Below are 15,548 nucleotides of genomic sequence, written 5' to 3'. Positions count from 1 at the left end.
TCTGACCTAGAAAGCAAAAGAAACAAACAAGGAGCCTGTAGAACACGTGACACTATACAAATACTGTATATCTATTCTGTAACAATTATACAGAGACTTCAAGCGAGGGGAAAACTCATGGAGGAAAGAAATATGATGGGTGTGTTTGGTGAAGGAGAACAAGTGAAAGAAAAAGAGAAGTGAGATGGATGGAGCGTCCACAATAAAAAAGACAATATCAGATTCACACTTCCTGTTGCAGCTGTTACAGTTTGTTACACACAAAATAAGTTTGGCCCACGACCTCGCCTGATGAAAAAATGTGGTCCCTTGTGTGATTCAATTTGACACCACCGATGTAGAAAGAGATGACAAAAAGTGAAATAATGAAAGTAAAGAGAAAAGCAAGGAATGACGGAAGAAAAAAAGATCAGGATGAAAAAGAAAAACAAGTGCGAAACATAGAAACGAGAATGAGTAAAGTAATGAAGGAGACAGTGAAGGATTGATGAATGAAAGTCTGAAAGGGAAGAAGAGCAACAAAGGAGTGAAGGAGAAAACAAGAGAGTCAGTAAGAAGTGAAGGAAAAGACAAGGCTGAATGACTAAAAAGGAGGAGGAGTGGTGGGAGAGTGAGGGGAGAGTGCTGCAGCCATACAAAGAACAGCTGTGGAGAGAAGGACGCAGGAAGAGGAGAAGGCGGAGGTGTATCAGGGAGGAGATGCACACCGGTGTGAGACAGAAAGGGAGGAAGCAGAAAGAAAGGAAGGAATAAGTAAGACAGGATGGATGGATTCCAGAGGGTAAGATAAAGTAATGCAGGGCGGAAGAGAAAGAGAGAGTGAAGGACTGTGAATAGAGAGAAGTAGAGGGAGGAGAGATGTTGGGAACACAAGACACATTAAACCTATTTTTAGAACGAGAGGAGAGACGGGGGAGACAGAGGTGGGGGGAGAGGGGGATGTGTGGTCCTGCAGGAGGAGAGGAGGAGAAGGATGGAGGGGTTGAGCCAGTACACAGAGAGGAGTAGAACACAGTCTTACGCCACTTCCTTCTCCTCCTCTTACCTCCTTGCTTTAAGTCTCTTTTCATCCCCCTCTCTACACATCACATCTCTGAACAGAATAAACAGTCTTTAATCACTCTTTCATCAATCACCCCTTTGTTCTGGTAAATATTGGTTTGATGTCTGATAACTATGACAAACGCTGCTACCATGGAGAGCTCTTCCTCAGCTCACTCAGATGGAACGACAGTGCCATCGTGTGGATAGAAAGTGACACAACAGATGCGGAGGGCACAGTGAGCCAGAACCGACCAAAGGACAAGAACCTTTTAGGACAAAAAATCCTCAGGGGCCTGATCCAGATCAAGAAGTTCCACTGGGGAGTTTCACGTGGAGCCCTGCCTTGCTGAATTTCTCACCAGGAAAAAACTGAAAAGTGCTTATGTAGGGAAACAAAACGTCCTCTTTTTCCCATGTGTTTTTGGTGGGCACAACTTTGTGTAAGTATCTTTCAGCTGATTAAATGTCTTTTTTGGAGTTTAGAATATGTGTGACCCTATCTGACCCGAAAAACCTCAAGATTCTGCTACTGCTCTACTCAACATAGTAGTGTCCACTTTGGGGGATTCAGGATATGACAACATGAAAGACTCAAGTGTATTCACTCTACAGTCTTCTTCTTTTAAGTTGATGTTGGAGAAAGTTTGGTATTTCAAACTAAAAACACTGCGACTGTGACAAATCCTTGGACTTACAAGGATCCTAGGATTGAATCGTGGAAAAGGCCATAGCACTGGAACAGCCCAGAATCCTCCCAGTGTGAGGGTAAACCTCAGAATAATAATGAACTTTTTTCCAGTAGCTTAAGTTAACAACTGCACTCTTCTTGTGATTCATGAAGTACGAGAAACAACTTATGTGTCTCCTTCTTTACTTTAGTACAGTGGATTGAAAATTGCTCCATGGTCAAAGAAGAAGAATAATTTATATTATAAATCGATTAACTAATAATCTGTTGAAACTGTAGCGGAGCATGGTTGATTCTTTCTTGGTAAAGAAGTCATAATATTCATCATTATTCAACTTATTTCTTACCTCTTTGAATAAACCTTGTGCTGCTGGAACCTACTGGTGTGAGAGCTGCCAGTGTTGATGGCACAACTAGTAGTTCTAGTAGCAGTAGTTCGAGGTACAGAGATCTGGGTAACCATCGATTCTTAACTCGAGAATATAACTTTGAAATCAGAAGAGTATCCACTTTTGTTGAACAAAAAACAACACCGAACAATGCTCTCAAGCTAACAATGGATTGAAGTCCAGTAGAACTCGTGGTCTTCAGCTTTGGTACACCTATCTAAGGGTGGCTCCTTCCAATGCGTTCATTGACACAAGAAGGTCTGGACCTCGGTCACAAACCAAAGAACAAGTTTTCTTACGGACATCCTCTTTTCTTCTTCTTCTCTTCAATGGTTGTTTTTCAAATGGTTGGTTTGTTTCTTGTGTTGTGAGTCTGTTCAGAGATGTCACTTTCTGACCGATCAGTGTCCATCTACATTTTAGTAACAGCAAAGCAAACTTGGAACAACAGCAGAGCAGGTAACATCAAAAATAGCACCTGCTTCAGGATACCTTGTTAGTAGAAACCAAATAAAAATATATGTTTTTAATTATTTAATAATGAACATTTCTCCTCTTTATTTCTAATTTTCCCATATAAATAGTCTTCTTTTGCGACATTTTGATTTACACATGGAAGGAAAACTGTATTGTTCACCTAAAAACATTTAATGTGTTCATATATTCTTGTGAGCCACTTTACAGTTGAACTTGGACCCACACAACAGAACCACAGTGAGAACATGAGGTGAACTATATATCTGTTTATAACAGCGCCGGAGAACATAGTTGGAGTCGCAGCGACAGAATCAGACAGGAAGCAGAGATTATTGCTCAGCAACACATTCACAGTGAACACAGCAGCGCCCCCAGCAGGTCCACAGCACCCCCTGCAGGTGAACTAAATACTTCTTCGGACTATTGTATTGACTTCTGCTCATTCCTAATGGAAGCTTCTGGTTTGTGCCTGGGACTCTGCTGCCCTCTGGTGGAAAGATAGCAGCGGAGCAACCAAAGTAAAAGATTGTGTCAGTTTAAAGCAAATTCTGAGGAAGTGCTGAGCAAACAGCATACGTTTATGCATGAGTACATTTAAACTGTGTGTGCATGTGTGCATTCCAGTGAGTGATGGAATTAGAAGTGTGTATGGAGGTTGTCATGATACACACATCAACGTAACAATGCATTAGTCTGGGATGGAAATGGCCTCTTTGTGAGTGTAGTCTTCAGAAGACAGGCGATGTGAGCGACTCAAGACACATTTTTCCTCTGAAGCTCAGCGGATGATTTGGAGGTTTTAAATTCCACATGATTGATAACTGATGGCTCACAGGCCACACACAGTATAAGGTTATATTAGCCCATGAAATAATGTCTATTATTGCCTTCCACAACTTGATACAAGTACCATGATGCACTGCAACTGTGGAGTACAGAGTCTCTTTGTGGTAAACTAAAAAAAACACTCAAAGTGGCAACGAAAGGCACCGTGACTTTTCAGCTCAATGGGTGTTTAAATGAAGTCGATTTATTTTTCATCTGTGTCTGGTTGTCCAGTGTGGGGGCGGGTACAGCCTCTAGCCAGTTGTTTAGATGTATTCACTGCAACAAAAAAACTATAGAAGCATTGCCCGGGACAAACTTCTTTTTGTCTATTCAAATTGCAGAAATCAAACTAAAATCTTTATATATAACTCTACTCTGGCAGAGGGACATCTTCAGACCTGGATTAGGATCCCATGTCTTTATTTTTGTGTCTCAAACAAAGAGGATGTTCAGATGAATGGTGGAAGAAATATAAATAATAAATGTGATGTTATAGTGTTAATGTTTGATCTTAGGTGACGTTCACGCCGGTGTGTGTGTGTCAATGTGATCAACTTAAATCCTGAGTAGTTTGAGCAGCAGCAGCGAAGGCAACATCAGGACACTTTCATGCTTCAGTGAGTGAGTCAAGCAAAGTGGTGCTTAAAAACCAACTGAAAGCATGCAAGCACGCACACATGTCTGTCAACGTGAGTGTGTGTCTGTGTGTGAGAGACATCATGGTCGCTTTCCTCACCTCAAGTAACACAACATTTCAGCACAATGAAAGAAACATAAACGTTAACACTTCAAATAAAGCATGAGTTTCCACATATATGGCAGCAAACGTGTGCAAAAGTACAAATGTGTGTACAATCAAATATTCTGCAGAAACAGTTGTAAAAATGTTGAGAAAGGAAGTTTCTTAAGTGTGAAGCCTGGAGCCTGAAGCCTGACGACGACGATGACGGGCTGTAAAAAGAATCGTCTTGAGTTATCAACAGAAACATTCCTTGTTTATTTACCGTCAGTTGCTGACGTCAGTGGTCAGAAGCAGTGAGTGTGTTCGTGTGAGCACGTGAGGTTAAACAAGGTTCTGTGTAGACGTGTGTTCACAGTAAGAGTGTGTTTCAGTTTGTCTCTATCCATGCCAGCCAAGTGTTCTAAGCATCTTATAATTCAAAGCACGTGTTTACATGTGTGCATAAGAGTGTGTGTCCATGTCTCCGTCTGAAGGTCACGTGTCTCCCCGCTCCAGTGTTTCTTAATGTGCTTCTGTTCCATCATGTCCTTGCAGAGCAGTCGCGTCTCCACTGGAGGGCGCTACCGCGGCCTCCTGGTCCCTCCAGGCGTTGCGGGTCAAATGTGCTTCTGTCAGAGTCACCTGGTCCTCAGGAGAGTCATCGACTTGTGTGTCACTGAGACTAAAATATGAGTTGATGCTACAAATATTCTAGCAGCTTCTGGAACTAGCTGTTATTATGTCACATGCATCTGGTTGTTGACTCCTGACGGTGAAGAGGAACGACCAGAGTGCCACATTATTTCTCTTTCAACTTCGTTTTGATTGTTCGTTATCATACTGATTAAATCATCTACTGACGATAATTATTTTAACTTTAGCTCCGTATTTGTTTGTTGTTTTCAAGAAGGACTATAAGCCGGTTAAATAAACAGCATAGGACATCAGATATCACTCATTTCTAAGTGTCAGGTTCGATTGCTTAACTGCCTCGGCTGTGGCTCCACCTGCTGGTCGCCCCTCTTGTTCTGTCAGTGTTAACCTAATTGAGTTTTATATCTCGCTACACTTTATTCTGTTTTGTCTCTTTTGAGTTTGGCTTTCCCCTCGTGAGCCCTTCAAGTAACGTTGATTTTCAGGGTCAGCGTCAGACCTGGTCGGCGGTGCTAGACCAGCATGTCACTTCCTGCATAGATTCAACTCTTGCCATAATCAGAGCTGATACCGGCCGGGCTTCTCTCCGGACCTCTCCTAACCACACTGGCGTTTCATATGGATTCTTCCGCCATACGGGATCTTCTCGGTCACACGTCGTCACCAGCATGGCAGCTCTCGTCTCCATGGATGATGAGCACCGGGAAGAAGAAAGCATCCTGGTATGATGGAGGCCTGTCACGCTCTCCCTCTCTTGCCTCCCCAGACGCCTCTCCGTCTTGTTCTGTTTCTTCATCTCTGCCTCCTCTCCGCCTGACCACTTCCGGCTGCTCCTCCTCCTCCTCCTCCTCCTCATCTTCTCCCTCCAGCACTCCTCTTGTCTCCTCATTGTCCTGTCGAGTTCCCAGTCCCAGGAATCCTCCACCACTTCCTCTCTCTGCTCCACTCACAGTTCCTTCTTCCCTGCTTCCTGCCAGCCCCCCTCCCATGCTGCGTGAGTGAAACAGACTGTTCTGTCTCACCCCTCCTAGCCTCCCTAATGAAAAGCCGCTCCTACTCAGCACCAGTCTTCCTCCAATTGTTCCACCTCCCTGCCCGGCAGCTCTGATCCCAGCCACGGTGGCGTTCAGAAGAGCCGTAGTCCCCATCGGAGCTCTGAGTCTGGAGGGCAGACTGGAGCTGGAGGTGGTCCGTCTGCAGCGTGGGCAGCTCTGCAGGAGGTAGGCGGAGTTGAGGACAACAGGCAAAGCCAATGGAGGCCGGGCGAGTTCCTGGTTCAGGGCCACTGGTGGTCCGGTGACAGGCGTCACAGCAGCAGGGTTTGTCCCACCAACATTGTCCAGGTCCATTAGCAAAGCCTCAGAGTAACTGGGCACCATCTGCTGGTTGCAGCGAATATGCCACTCAAGCTCTGTCATGTCCACTGTGTTGACCCGGGAGATGGCCCGGTAACTTGACCCATTCAATCCGATCGCAACTCCCCCGTTCTCAGTTCCTCCCTCAGTCCCGTCCCCTCTCCCACCTCCAGCTGGACCGTTTCCATTGCCTCCGTCTTCTTCTTCCCCAAACAGCTTCTCCACGTGGTAGTGGACGTAGGCTGTGCGGTACTCCGACACCACTCGAAGGGGCCAGGAAAGAAGGAGGACCGACGCCAGCCAGAACACTTTGTGCCGAGAAAACCATGGCTGGTGGGTCGGGTCTGGGAACGCCAGGATGTGCTCGCGGAAATCCACGTTCTTCAGGTGCATTCCCTCTCTGGCCTCCATGTAGTCGTCCAAACCCTCGTTCTCGCCGAAGAAGCGTGCCCTCTGGTGGCATCAAAGAGAAACGTAAAGTCATCTAACAGGACAGTAAACGTATGTTACATGTTTATCTGTGATATGGACACGATTATAGCACAGTAAATATGAAAATGTGTCTAAACAAGTGAGCAAGCAACCATTGAAGAAGTGGGATGGATTAAATGATCCCGATAATTGTCCCTCTTTCAACTGGATCGCAACTCTTGCATGTTCAAACAGAAGCCTCTAAGGCATCCCAGGAGGGATTGTATGGCAAGGCTAGGTTTGGATTAGGATTTCCATGTTCTAAAAACCTTTATGTTGATATTAGCACCTGATTGGTTTAAGATTTGTTTTGAGAGTTACCGACCTGGGTGAGGTAGGCTGCTTCGGCGCGGGCACTGGAGAAGCTGAGGATAACAAGCATCATGAACATATAGTACCAAGTCTTTAGTCCAATAATATGAAACACAAGAACTACATCAGTGTGTTTGAGACCTGAAACATTTGGTGAATCTCAGCCGGACGGCAGGATGCAGCTGCAGGTCCAGCAGCTCCTTAGACACATCTTTGACGCCGTATCTGGCGTAGTCAAACTCTGAACTGGAGGCGTGAGTGTTCACTCGCTCGTGGTAAACCTGAGGAGACCAAAGCCAGGAGTCAGACGGTTCCTCACTTCCAGACAAAATGACACAACAACTGGCACGACCTGAACTTCAAATAGACCGTGATTTCATCAGTCTTCTAAGAAGATCGTGCTGCTATTCTTAGTCCACTGAGTTGATTGACAGCCAAACCGTGTACTGAATATTGGTAAAGATTGAGATTTCCAGAAGAACACATGGAAGGACTGTAAGATAGCACACAATAAATAAAAAAGAGATGACATCACACCTTTTTTAGCTAGCCAGGTTTGACATCTTCATGTGTTACCTTGTGCTACTTCCTTTAGCCACTGACGCTCACGAATTCATCGATCATTTGTTAACCATGTGGCTGCTAAAAACACTATTCTGAGGGCCTCTCAAAGCAGGAAGAGATAGGTTATGTTCAGAGGAATAAAAGCTATAGACGTCTTATATAAACAATTATCGTCGTCTCTGTGACTTTTCTAGCCATGAGGATGAAGGTATTAGAGGTCATTCACCAAAGAGGGTAACTAGCCATGAGGATGAAGGTATTAGAGGTCATTCACCAAAGAAGGTAACTAGCATAAACTGTGTGATTATTAAACCACATTATAACAGTAATACTCTTTAGCTGCTAGCAAAATAATTTGTACCAAACTTTAATCATTTATCAATTACAAGAATCAATCAAATAACTACCTAACAAATGAGAGTCAATTTGGTCTGGAGGATCCAACACAATGGCATTGGTGTTAATGTTAGATTTGTTTTCTCTGGAACATTTGTCTTCAAGCTTGTTCACTGCTACCGTAATGTTCTGTTATTACGCACACTCCAAATTTAGCGTCTGATTGGCTTGACTTTGAAGCGTCGGATAGTTCTACTCCAGAACAAAAACAAAAACAAAATCTGTTAAAGTTGACTCTATGCATATTGACCAAACAGGTCTAGTGTGTCTAATTCAGAACAAGGTAAATAGTTTGTTCTAACTGAGGATAGTGGTTGATGCTGATGTTTACAGCCAATGTCGATTCAACCCTGAACTTCGATTGTCTCAAAATACGCCAGACTGGAGAATGTCTGTAATTGCTGATCCACGTGTAATGTAATCTCAAATTGCAACAGAGTTTTAAGTTTTACAGTTGCATTTTTTCGTCAAGTGAAATTATATATTTACAAATATATTTGTAATACAAAAATACAAGTTAAAAATATTAAATTTACATTTGTTGATGTCACAGTTGCAAACAATTATGACACAAATTTACTTCAGTTCAGTGCCAATAGAATGGAATTCCATGATTCAATAAAAACAAATTAAACCTTTCAATACATAGATTCTTAAATGATTAGTCTTAAATGCTAAACAAAATACATTTAAACATTTTTTGAAAAAAGTTATATTCAACCACTATATACTCGGATGCCACTGATATATATTTAGTGACAACAAACAAATAAGGTGCTTTTTGCAGGTGAAACTTATTTGAACAACATGGAGATGATCTAAAACGGTTTGAAATTGTGATTATGAGGATGAAGTACCAGAAGAGAAAATCACTAGGTTTCTCAAATGATCTGAGATGAGCTCAAAGAAATCCTTCCAGGCTGTTGCTCCTAATCTTTCTCTGTGTTTGATGGAGTCTACTGACTCCTTCAAGAAACATCTTAAGACATTCTTATTTGTGCAGGCTTTTCCTTGATTTTCTGGAACTCCTGTGTTGTTCTCAGTGTTATCTTGACCTTTTAAGTATATATTTTATTGAGTATTGTTTAGATTGTTTAAGCGCTTTGTGACCCTGGTCTGAAAAATCTATAACTAGACTTTACCAAACAAACACTCCAATAATTGTAGAGAAGTTGTGGAACTTGCAATTAACAAAAACGTTGTCCAGTCAAGCAACATCTCCGATAGACACACTGTATCGTATCAGTGTGAAAGTTCATCCTGCCTTCACCGGGAAATTTATTTTGTTGTTGCACATGCCTCTCTGGTTCTGTTTTTGTCAGTGTTTTGATCAGACCTGGACTAGTAAGGCCTTAAGGGTTTACCTGTTTTTATTCAGGTTCAATGTTTCCATCGGCATTGTTTTAAGTTTTTATCTAAAAAATGTATCTAACTATACTACAAAAATATTATTGATTTAACTTTAGTTTTCTTTCATTTTATTAGCTTTTCTTTTAGTCCATGTATTGTTTTACCATTAACTCTGCTAAAGAGGGTTGATGTTTTCAGGCCCCAGTACGTTCTGTAGCATACTGTCTCAACTGCTCTTTTGTTGTTTGGAAAAAGAAAGAAGTGAAGAAAGTGGTAGTATCTAGCCTGACAGGAGACCACATTTCCCATGAGCACTTGCTAAATGTCGCAAAAGTTTTCATGTGCGGGTTTGTAGCAGTTGGACAAATTTTCTGTTTCCAGACTTCCATTGATGAATGAAGGATGGATAGCCATGAGGTAATGAGTCAGATTGTGGATAATGAAATATGATATGCGTAATGACGGCTTTGCAAATAACATAATTTGTTTTTTTTGCACCGTAATTCTTCTGAAGTACAAAAATATTAAGAGACCAAAACTCCCGGAGCTGCTTTAATGCTCATGCTCACTAAAGTTAAGACTAAGCAGCTGTTAAAATGTTTTGATACATTTCAGAATGTACAGATTTTCAGAACCACATGATCAACACCATTAAAAGAGAAGAACTGGACTGAAAGCATTATACCTGTGTGGTCGTGTACGCATCCCCATTGCGATACCTGGTCACCTGCCTAGTCCTCCTCACGTAGTGATAGCTGATGGCCTTCCACCAAATACAGGGTGTGGCCTGTTGAAGCTTCTGCACACGCTCATTGACTTCCTGTTTTGAAGAGTGCAATGAATTACTCGTTATTCACAGCCACGACTCACACAGGGAGCAAACGGACCTGGAACTCAGCGTTGGACAACATGGCGGTCTTGGAGAAGCAGTGCCAACACTCCACCAGGTAGACCACGTACAACATGGCCAGGAAGGCCAGCGGGATGTAGACGTAGCCACTGGAGCAGGGACTCTCTAGGTGGAGCATGTCGTGGTAGTAGGCGGCTGACGCGGCGTCATCGTCAGAACCCAGGTGCAGGGTTGAGGAGTCCAGGACGGGGACTCGACAGAAAGCACACCAGGCCAGCGTGGCGAAGCAGCCGTACATGAGGAGGGTCAGCAGGAGGCACTTCCAGTGGGACTCCCGGCACAGGGAAGAAGCCAGAGACTGCTGCACTGGGCGCTGCTGTGGAGGGACATCACAGCGTCAGTGCCACAAAATTCAACCTCTTTTGGACTAGTTAGGTCTCTCCTGGTGCCAGATGGACTCAGCACATTGTGCTTTTCACCTCTGGTCTCCCTACAACTGAAGGTCGCCGGTTGTTGCAGCAAACAAGCATTTCTGAAGAGAGACATTTCTCCTGATGCTGGACTTCCTGTTTGGTAACAGCATCAAGTTTCACAGCCAGTGTGTAAGCTGTGGTCTGCAGCAGAGGAATGCATTACACCATAATAAGTGCTGCCCATCACACACACGCACAAACACACACACACATCGTCAATGTCGGTAAGTGTGCACTCTGCACGAGGACTGATCACACAAACGCACATTATTTGGAAAGGCATGACTGTATACTGCAGTGCAACCATGATGATGATGATGGTTCTGCATCCTTGTCACTCACTCCCCTTCCTCCCTCAGCTCACCTCCTGCCAGCATGAACTCATCACTTTCCAAAGATTGAATTCCTCATTGGCTATCGACCTACAACACACACACACACACACACACACACACACACGCACTGAAGGGCAGGTGGTGAAGCAGCGAGAAGGACATCTTTACTGCACCAGCTGTTTCCATCTCTGTGACTCTTGCTCACCATCTTGTTGTCTCTTCCTGTCTTCCTCTTCACCACACCATCCTTATGGAGGCTTCCAAGAGTGAGGAAACTGCACTGTGTAGTGTGTAAAGATTTGGTAACTTAACGCCCCCATTTCTCTGTCTCGTCCTGAGCAAGTTATTCAGTGTGTCCCAAAAAAATGGATCATTTCACCAGCCAATGATTCTTTAACAAGACACTAATTTAGTTTAAGTCACTTATTACTGTCAAAGTAATTAGTTACTGATGAAAGTAACATTTGCAAATGTCCTCTGTAAGGTTGGAGGCTGTAAGTAAAGAAAGTTTAAAAAAAGGTAGGAACTATTAATGTAATTAAACACAAATGAAATAAATCTCAAATAAGGATGGTGTTTTAGGGATTACAGCTGAATAGTTTATGACAAAAGAAGGATTACAAGTTTTGAAAATAGATTCATAATAAATTGAAAAGATATTCATAATTCAATTTATACAAAATGTACACAACAATACAGATTTAGTGCTAGGTGTGTACATGCATGGTTGTAAGCCACAGCCATATGAACGAGAGCAGGTCATATAACCAGGAGCACGGGTTGATGACATGTATGTAGTCTGGAGAGAGTACCGTCCAGGTCACATCCACCATGAAGCTTTTTAGTCGATGAGGCCGTTTATATCACAGTAATGATACAGATGTTACGTTAATTCCACAATTAGACATGTGTTAGTTAGTTGTTTGTGGCAGGTGAAAACTGAATGCTTGACGTTTTCGCTTTTGAAGCCTTAACGACTTGTTCTCCTTTAGGCTTCTCAAGAGTTTTTTTACAAACGTGCTCAACTTTCTCTTTCAATCCTCTAGCCCTGCTCAAGCATTTTTCCTCTTTAAATTGTTGGAACCAACTCCAAAATTGTTTCCATATTTTGCAAGACATGGGTTAAATAACTCAAATTAAAAAACATTGCATATAAATATTTATCTGTTTCTATATATTCTGTGGAATTTTGAGACGATGCAAAATATTTTTTAGGACACCCTTGATACCTTCTTCCCAGACCAGTTCTTTAGGACACATCAAGTCAGTGACTCATCTTCCCAGAACTGCACTCCTTCTAGTTTCCTCTCCTCTAAGCCCTCTGGATAACCATGACCTGGATAAATGAGAACTTACACGGACTCTTGACTCATGGACCTGTTTTGTTCTTCTCCACTGTCTTCTTGCATTACCTATCACTCCTTCCTTACCCAAAATGGCTGCCATTGATACTTTTCTCGCTCTACTCATCCTCCGACCCTATTTCACCTTAACCTTTCTCTTTATTCTTTCCTTCCTCGACCTTGATGCTTGTCCTTCCTTGCATATCTTCTTCATCATCTCAAGAACCTCACCACACTTCCTTCTTTATTAGTCTCCATCCTCATCTATCTTTTGCCTTCTTTCTCCAGCTTGATCCTTATTCTCTTCTCCTCCTTCATTCTCTCCTGTCATCCTCTCACCTCCCTCCTTCTCTCTGGTCTCTAAGTGGTTTGAAAAGGGAGAGAGAGAGAGAGAGAAAACATTCATGAAGATTTCATGAACGTAAGAAGGAAGGGAAGCAGCAATGAACATCTCTCCTGAGAGCTCATATGCCAAAATACTTCTCTCTCTTTTCTCTCCATCACTATCTTAATCCCTGGTTCCCCACACGGTCATGTCCCCATTTCTGCCCAAATATTGTTGCTGTTGAAGAGATGTTTCACAGCGAGCTAGCAAACAGCAGCGTGTGATTTAGCACTTCAAAGCTAGTTTTCTGTGAGCAGATCAGAGCATTTAATACGAAGAGTCACAGCGACTAATTAAAGGCACTTTTCCGCTGGTGTATCTAAGAGCATCTCTGTGTGTTTGCACAGATTCAGCTGCTGGGGTGACTGGAGCGGCTATTATTAGCAGCCTGGCATGTGGGTGGCAGAGGAAGTGAAGGCAGGAAAGTATGCTGTTATAGCCTTCAAGCTGCCACTGAGCAGGTGATCAGATCTCTCCATCCGATGTGACACTGTTTTTAATATCATGTGATATACAATTTAGCTTATATATATATATATATAATATATCGTTAAAGAACCAATAATCTAGACATCCAGGGCAAAGTGTGGCCCTTCTTTGACTGTATTTTTGTGACCTTTGTGAAAAAATAAACAACTATAAAATGAATGTAGGACTCTTTTTGGTTGCATTTTTAGGTATTTATTTTCATTATATATATTATTGAAATGTTTTGTTTTTGTTTGTCCATATTTTCATTTGCACGTCAAAATAAATACAAAATGACGCTTTTTTAAATAGTTATTTTATCATATAAATACATTTTCTGCAGTTTACCTTTTTATTATCACTTTTCTCTGCGTTTTATTAGATTGTCTTTTTGGCTTGATGGGCCTCAACCAAGAGGTAAATGCAGACTGCTTATGTCAGACAAACCTATTGTCGTGTTATTGTGACTTTCGCTATACATTGTGGGACGGATGTGCTTCATTCTAAAGGAAATTACGCGTTAAAAAAACGTTTAAAAGGTTTGGCTAATTTGAGTCTTCTAAGAGTCAAATTAGTTGCGGAAGCAAAAAAAACAACTGTTACATGTAATTACATTTTGTTATGCACTTGTTTCCTGTTAATACTTTTGTTTTTCAAGGATTGTAGACTCTCTTCATTGAGATGAAAAAAGCTAAAGTTGGAGGAGTTATGAAGGAAGAGATTGAGTGGCGCCTGGTCTCCGGCAACTCAATGATTTCCTGCAAAAACCTGCTCAAGTTACACACTCACTGGGACACACACTCATAGTGGTAATGGATGGTGCATGTTGTGGGAGATGAATCGTGCTGATCCTGCACACAAGACGCTCAATGTAAAACACAAAACACAGCTTCAATGATGGGATGCAAATACAAAAAAAAGAAGATCCTCTTGGGTTAATCTGACATGCGAGCATGTGAGCAGTTGTTCATGACAGAAGCCATTAGAAGATGTGGTCCGACCCACTGTCAGCAGCCTCATCTGTTGCTACAAACAGGAAGTAGTTTTCAGCAGCTAGCATCCTTGTCTCCAGAAGAAAGCGAGGTCTACCAGGTTGTAATAATCTGTCACCGTCTGAGGAGCCAGTCATCTCCTGCAGTCACACAGATCTTATTAAGAGCGTCTCTCCCGCACACATCTGGTCTTAAAGCCTCTTCACCCCTGCTGCCAATATTACTCCATTGTTTGGTTTTTTTTTTCAACTTTTTTTTTTGGACTGTAAATCCTTGAGAAGGATCAGCAGTCAGTGGGACATCTGTCTAAAATACCGAGATCACCTGAGACACATCCTCCTCACACAGTGTGTGTGTGTGTGCGTGTATTATTTTTGGCAGAACGTGACGTCATCACCTACTCCGGCAAACAAACATGTCCGGGTCACATTGTGGCGTTATTTCTTCGCGTTTGAATGTCATCTCAGGGAGACCCGAGGACCGGTCCGAGGAGCCCTGGACTCGCTCCAGTCTCGCCAATAACAGAACGTCCTTCCTACCTGCTCCCGTCCGGACCCGTCCTCCAGGATGGGCTCCTCCGCGGCGGCCGCCTCCTCCTCCGCCCGCATCCTCCCTCTCTCGCCTCCTCCTCGCAACCTTCAGGCAGCGGCTCCCGGCCCGGTGGACAGAGACCCCTCTCCCCAGAGGAGACGCGGCGGGCTCGGTCACCCCATCCGCGGCGCCCGGTGTCCAGTTTCACGCCCGCGGAGGCACGAGCCTCGCCACTCGGTGTCCTACGACGAGTCTCGCCGCGTCACGACCCACTCGCGCGGGATCTCGACTGGTGCTGCGCGCGGGCATGTGGCTGCGCGTGGACTATCGTGGACACAGAGACTTCGGTGATGGCGGCCTATGACGTCACAGCCAAACACGACAAGCCCTTCTTTTCCACCTGCGCACGCTCGTGCGTTTTTTTTTCTTTTGCGCGCTCTCGAAAGCTTCCCAAAAATAAATGGCCCCTAGAGCAGCTCTACAGCTACACTGTTATTATTATTAATTTCTTTATATTCACTATTGTATTCATACTTCTAATGGCTGTAAAAACTATAAAGGAAAGTCTTATGAACGTGTTTCCTATTTTTTATAAGATAAATTACACGAACAAGAATCCTCAATGACATGAATAAGATTAAATAAGATTAGATGTATATTTTTTATAAGATAAATTACACGAACAAGAATCCTCAATGACATGAATAAGATTAAATAAGATTAGATGTATATTTTTATAAGATAAATTACACGAACAAGAATCCTCGATGCCATGAATAAGATAAAATAAGATTAGATGTATATTTTTATAAGATAAATTACACGAACAAGAATCCTCGATGCCATGAATAAGATAAAATAAGATTAGATGTATATTTTTATAGTTTTTTTTTTATAGTGGCGAAGTGTGCTTTAAACACGA

General features: G+C 42.8%; 1 protein-coding gene across 1 annotated transcript; it reads right to left on the bottom strand.

The window, feature by feature from the left end:
• Nucleotides 1-2,750: 2,750 nt before the first annotated feature.
• On the bottom strand, nucleotides 2,751-14,949 carry unm_sa40862 (un-named sa40862). Its single transcript, XM_087789990.1, has 6 exons — nucleotides 14,635-14,949; nucleotides 10,137-10,475; nucleotides 9,935-10,069; nucleotides 7,081-7,220; nucleotides 6,953-6,992; nucleotides 2,751-6,609 (listed from the first exon to the last, which is right to left on the bottom strand). The coding sequence occupies exons 1-6, from the start codon at nucleotides 14,701-14,703 to the stop codon at nucleotides 5,452-5,454; spliced, it is 1,881 nt and encodes a 626-aa protein (XP_087646116.1). The 5' UTR covers nucleotides 14,704-14,949; the 3' UTR covers nucleotides 2,751-5,451.
• Between the last annotated feature and the right edge of the window lie 599 nt (nucleotides 14,950-15,548).

Source organism: Callionymus lyra, chromosome 4, assembly GCF_982586985.1.
Source record: "Callionymus lyra chromosome 4, fCalLyr1.hap1.1, whole genome shotgun sequence".
NCBI lineage: Eukaryota > Metazoa > Chordata > Actinopteri > Syngnathiformes > Callionymidae > Callionymus > Callionymus lyra.
Note: the sequence above shows the minus strand (reverse complement) of the source record. Positions and strands in the feature narration are given on the sequence as shown.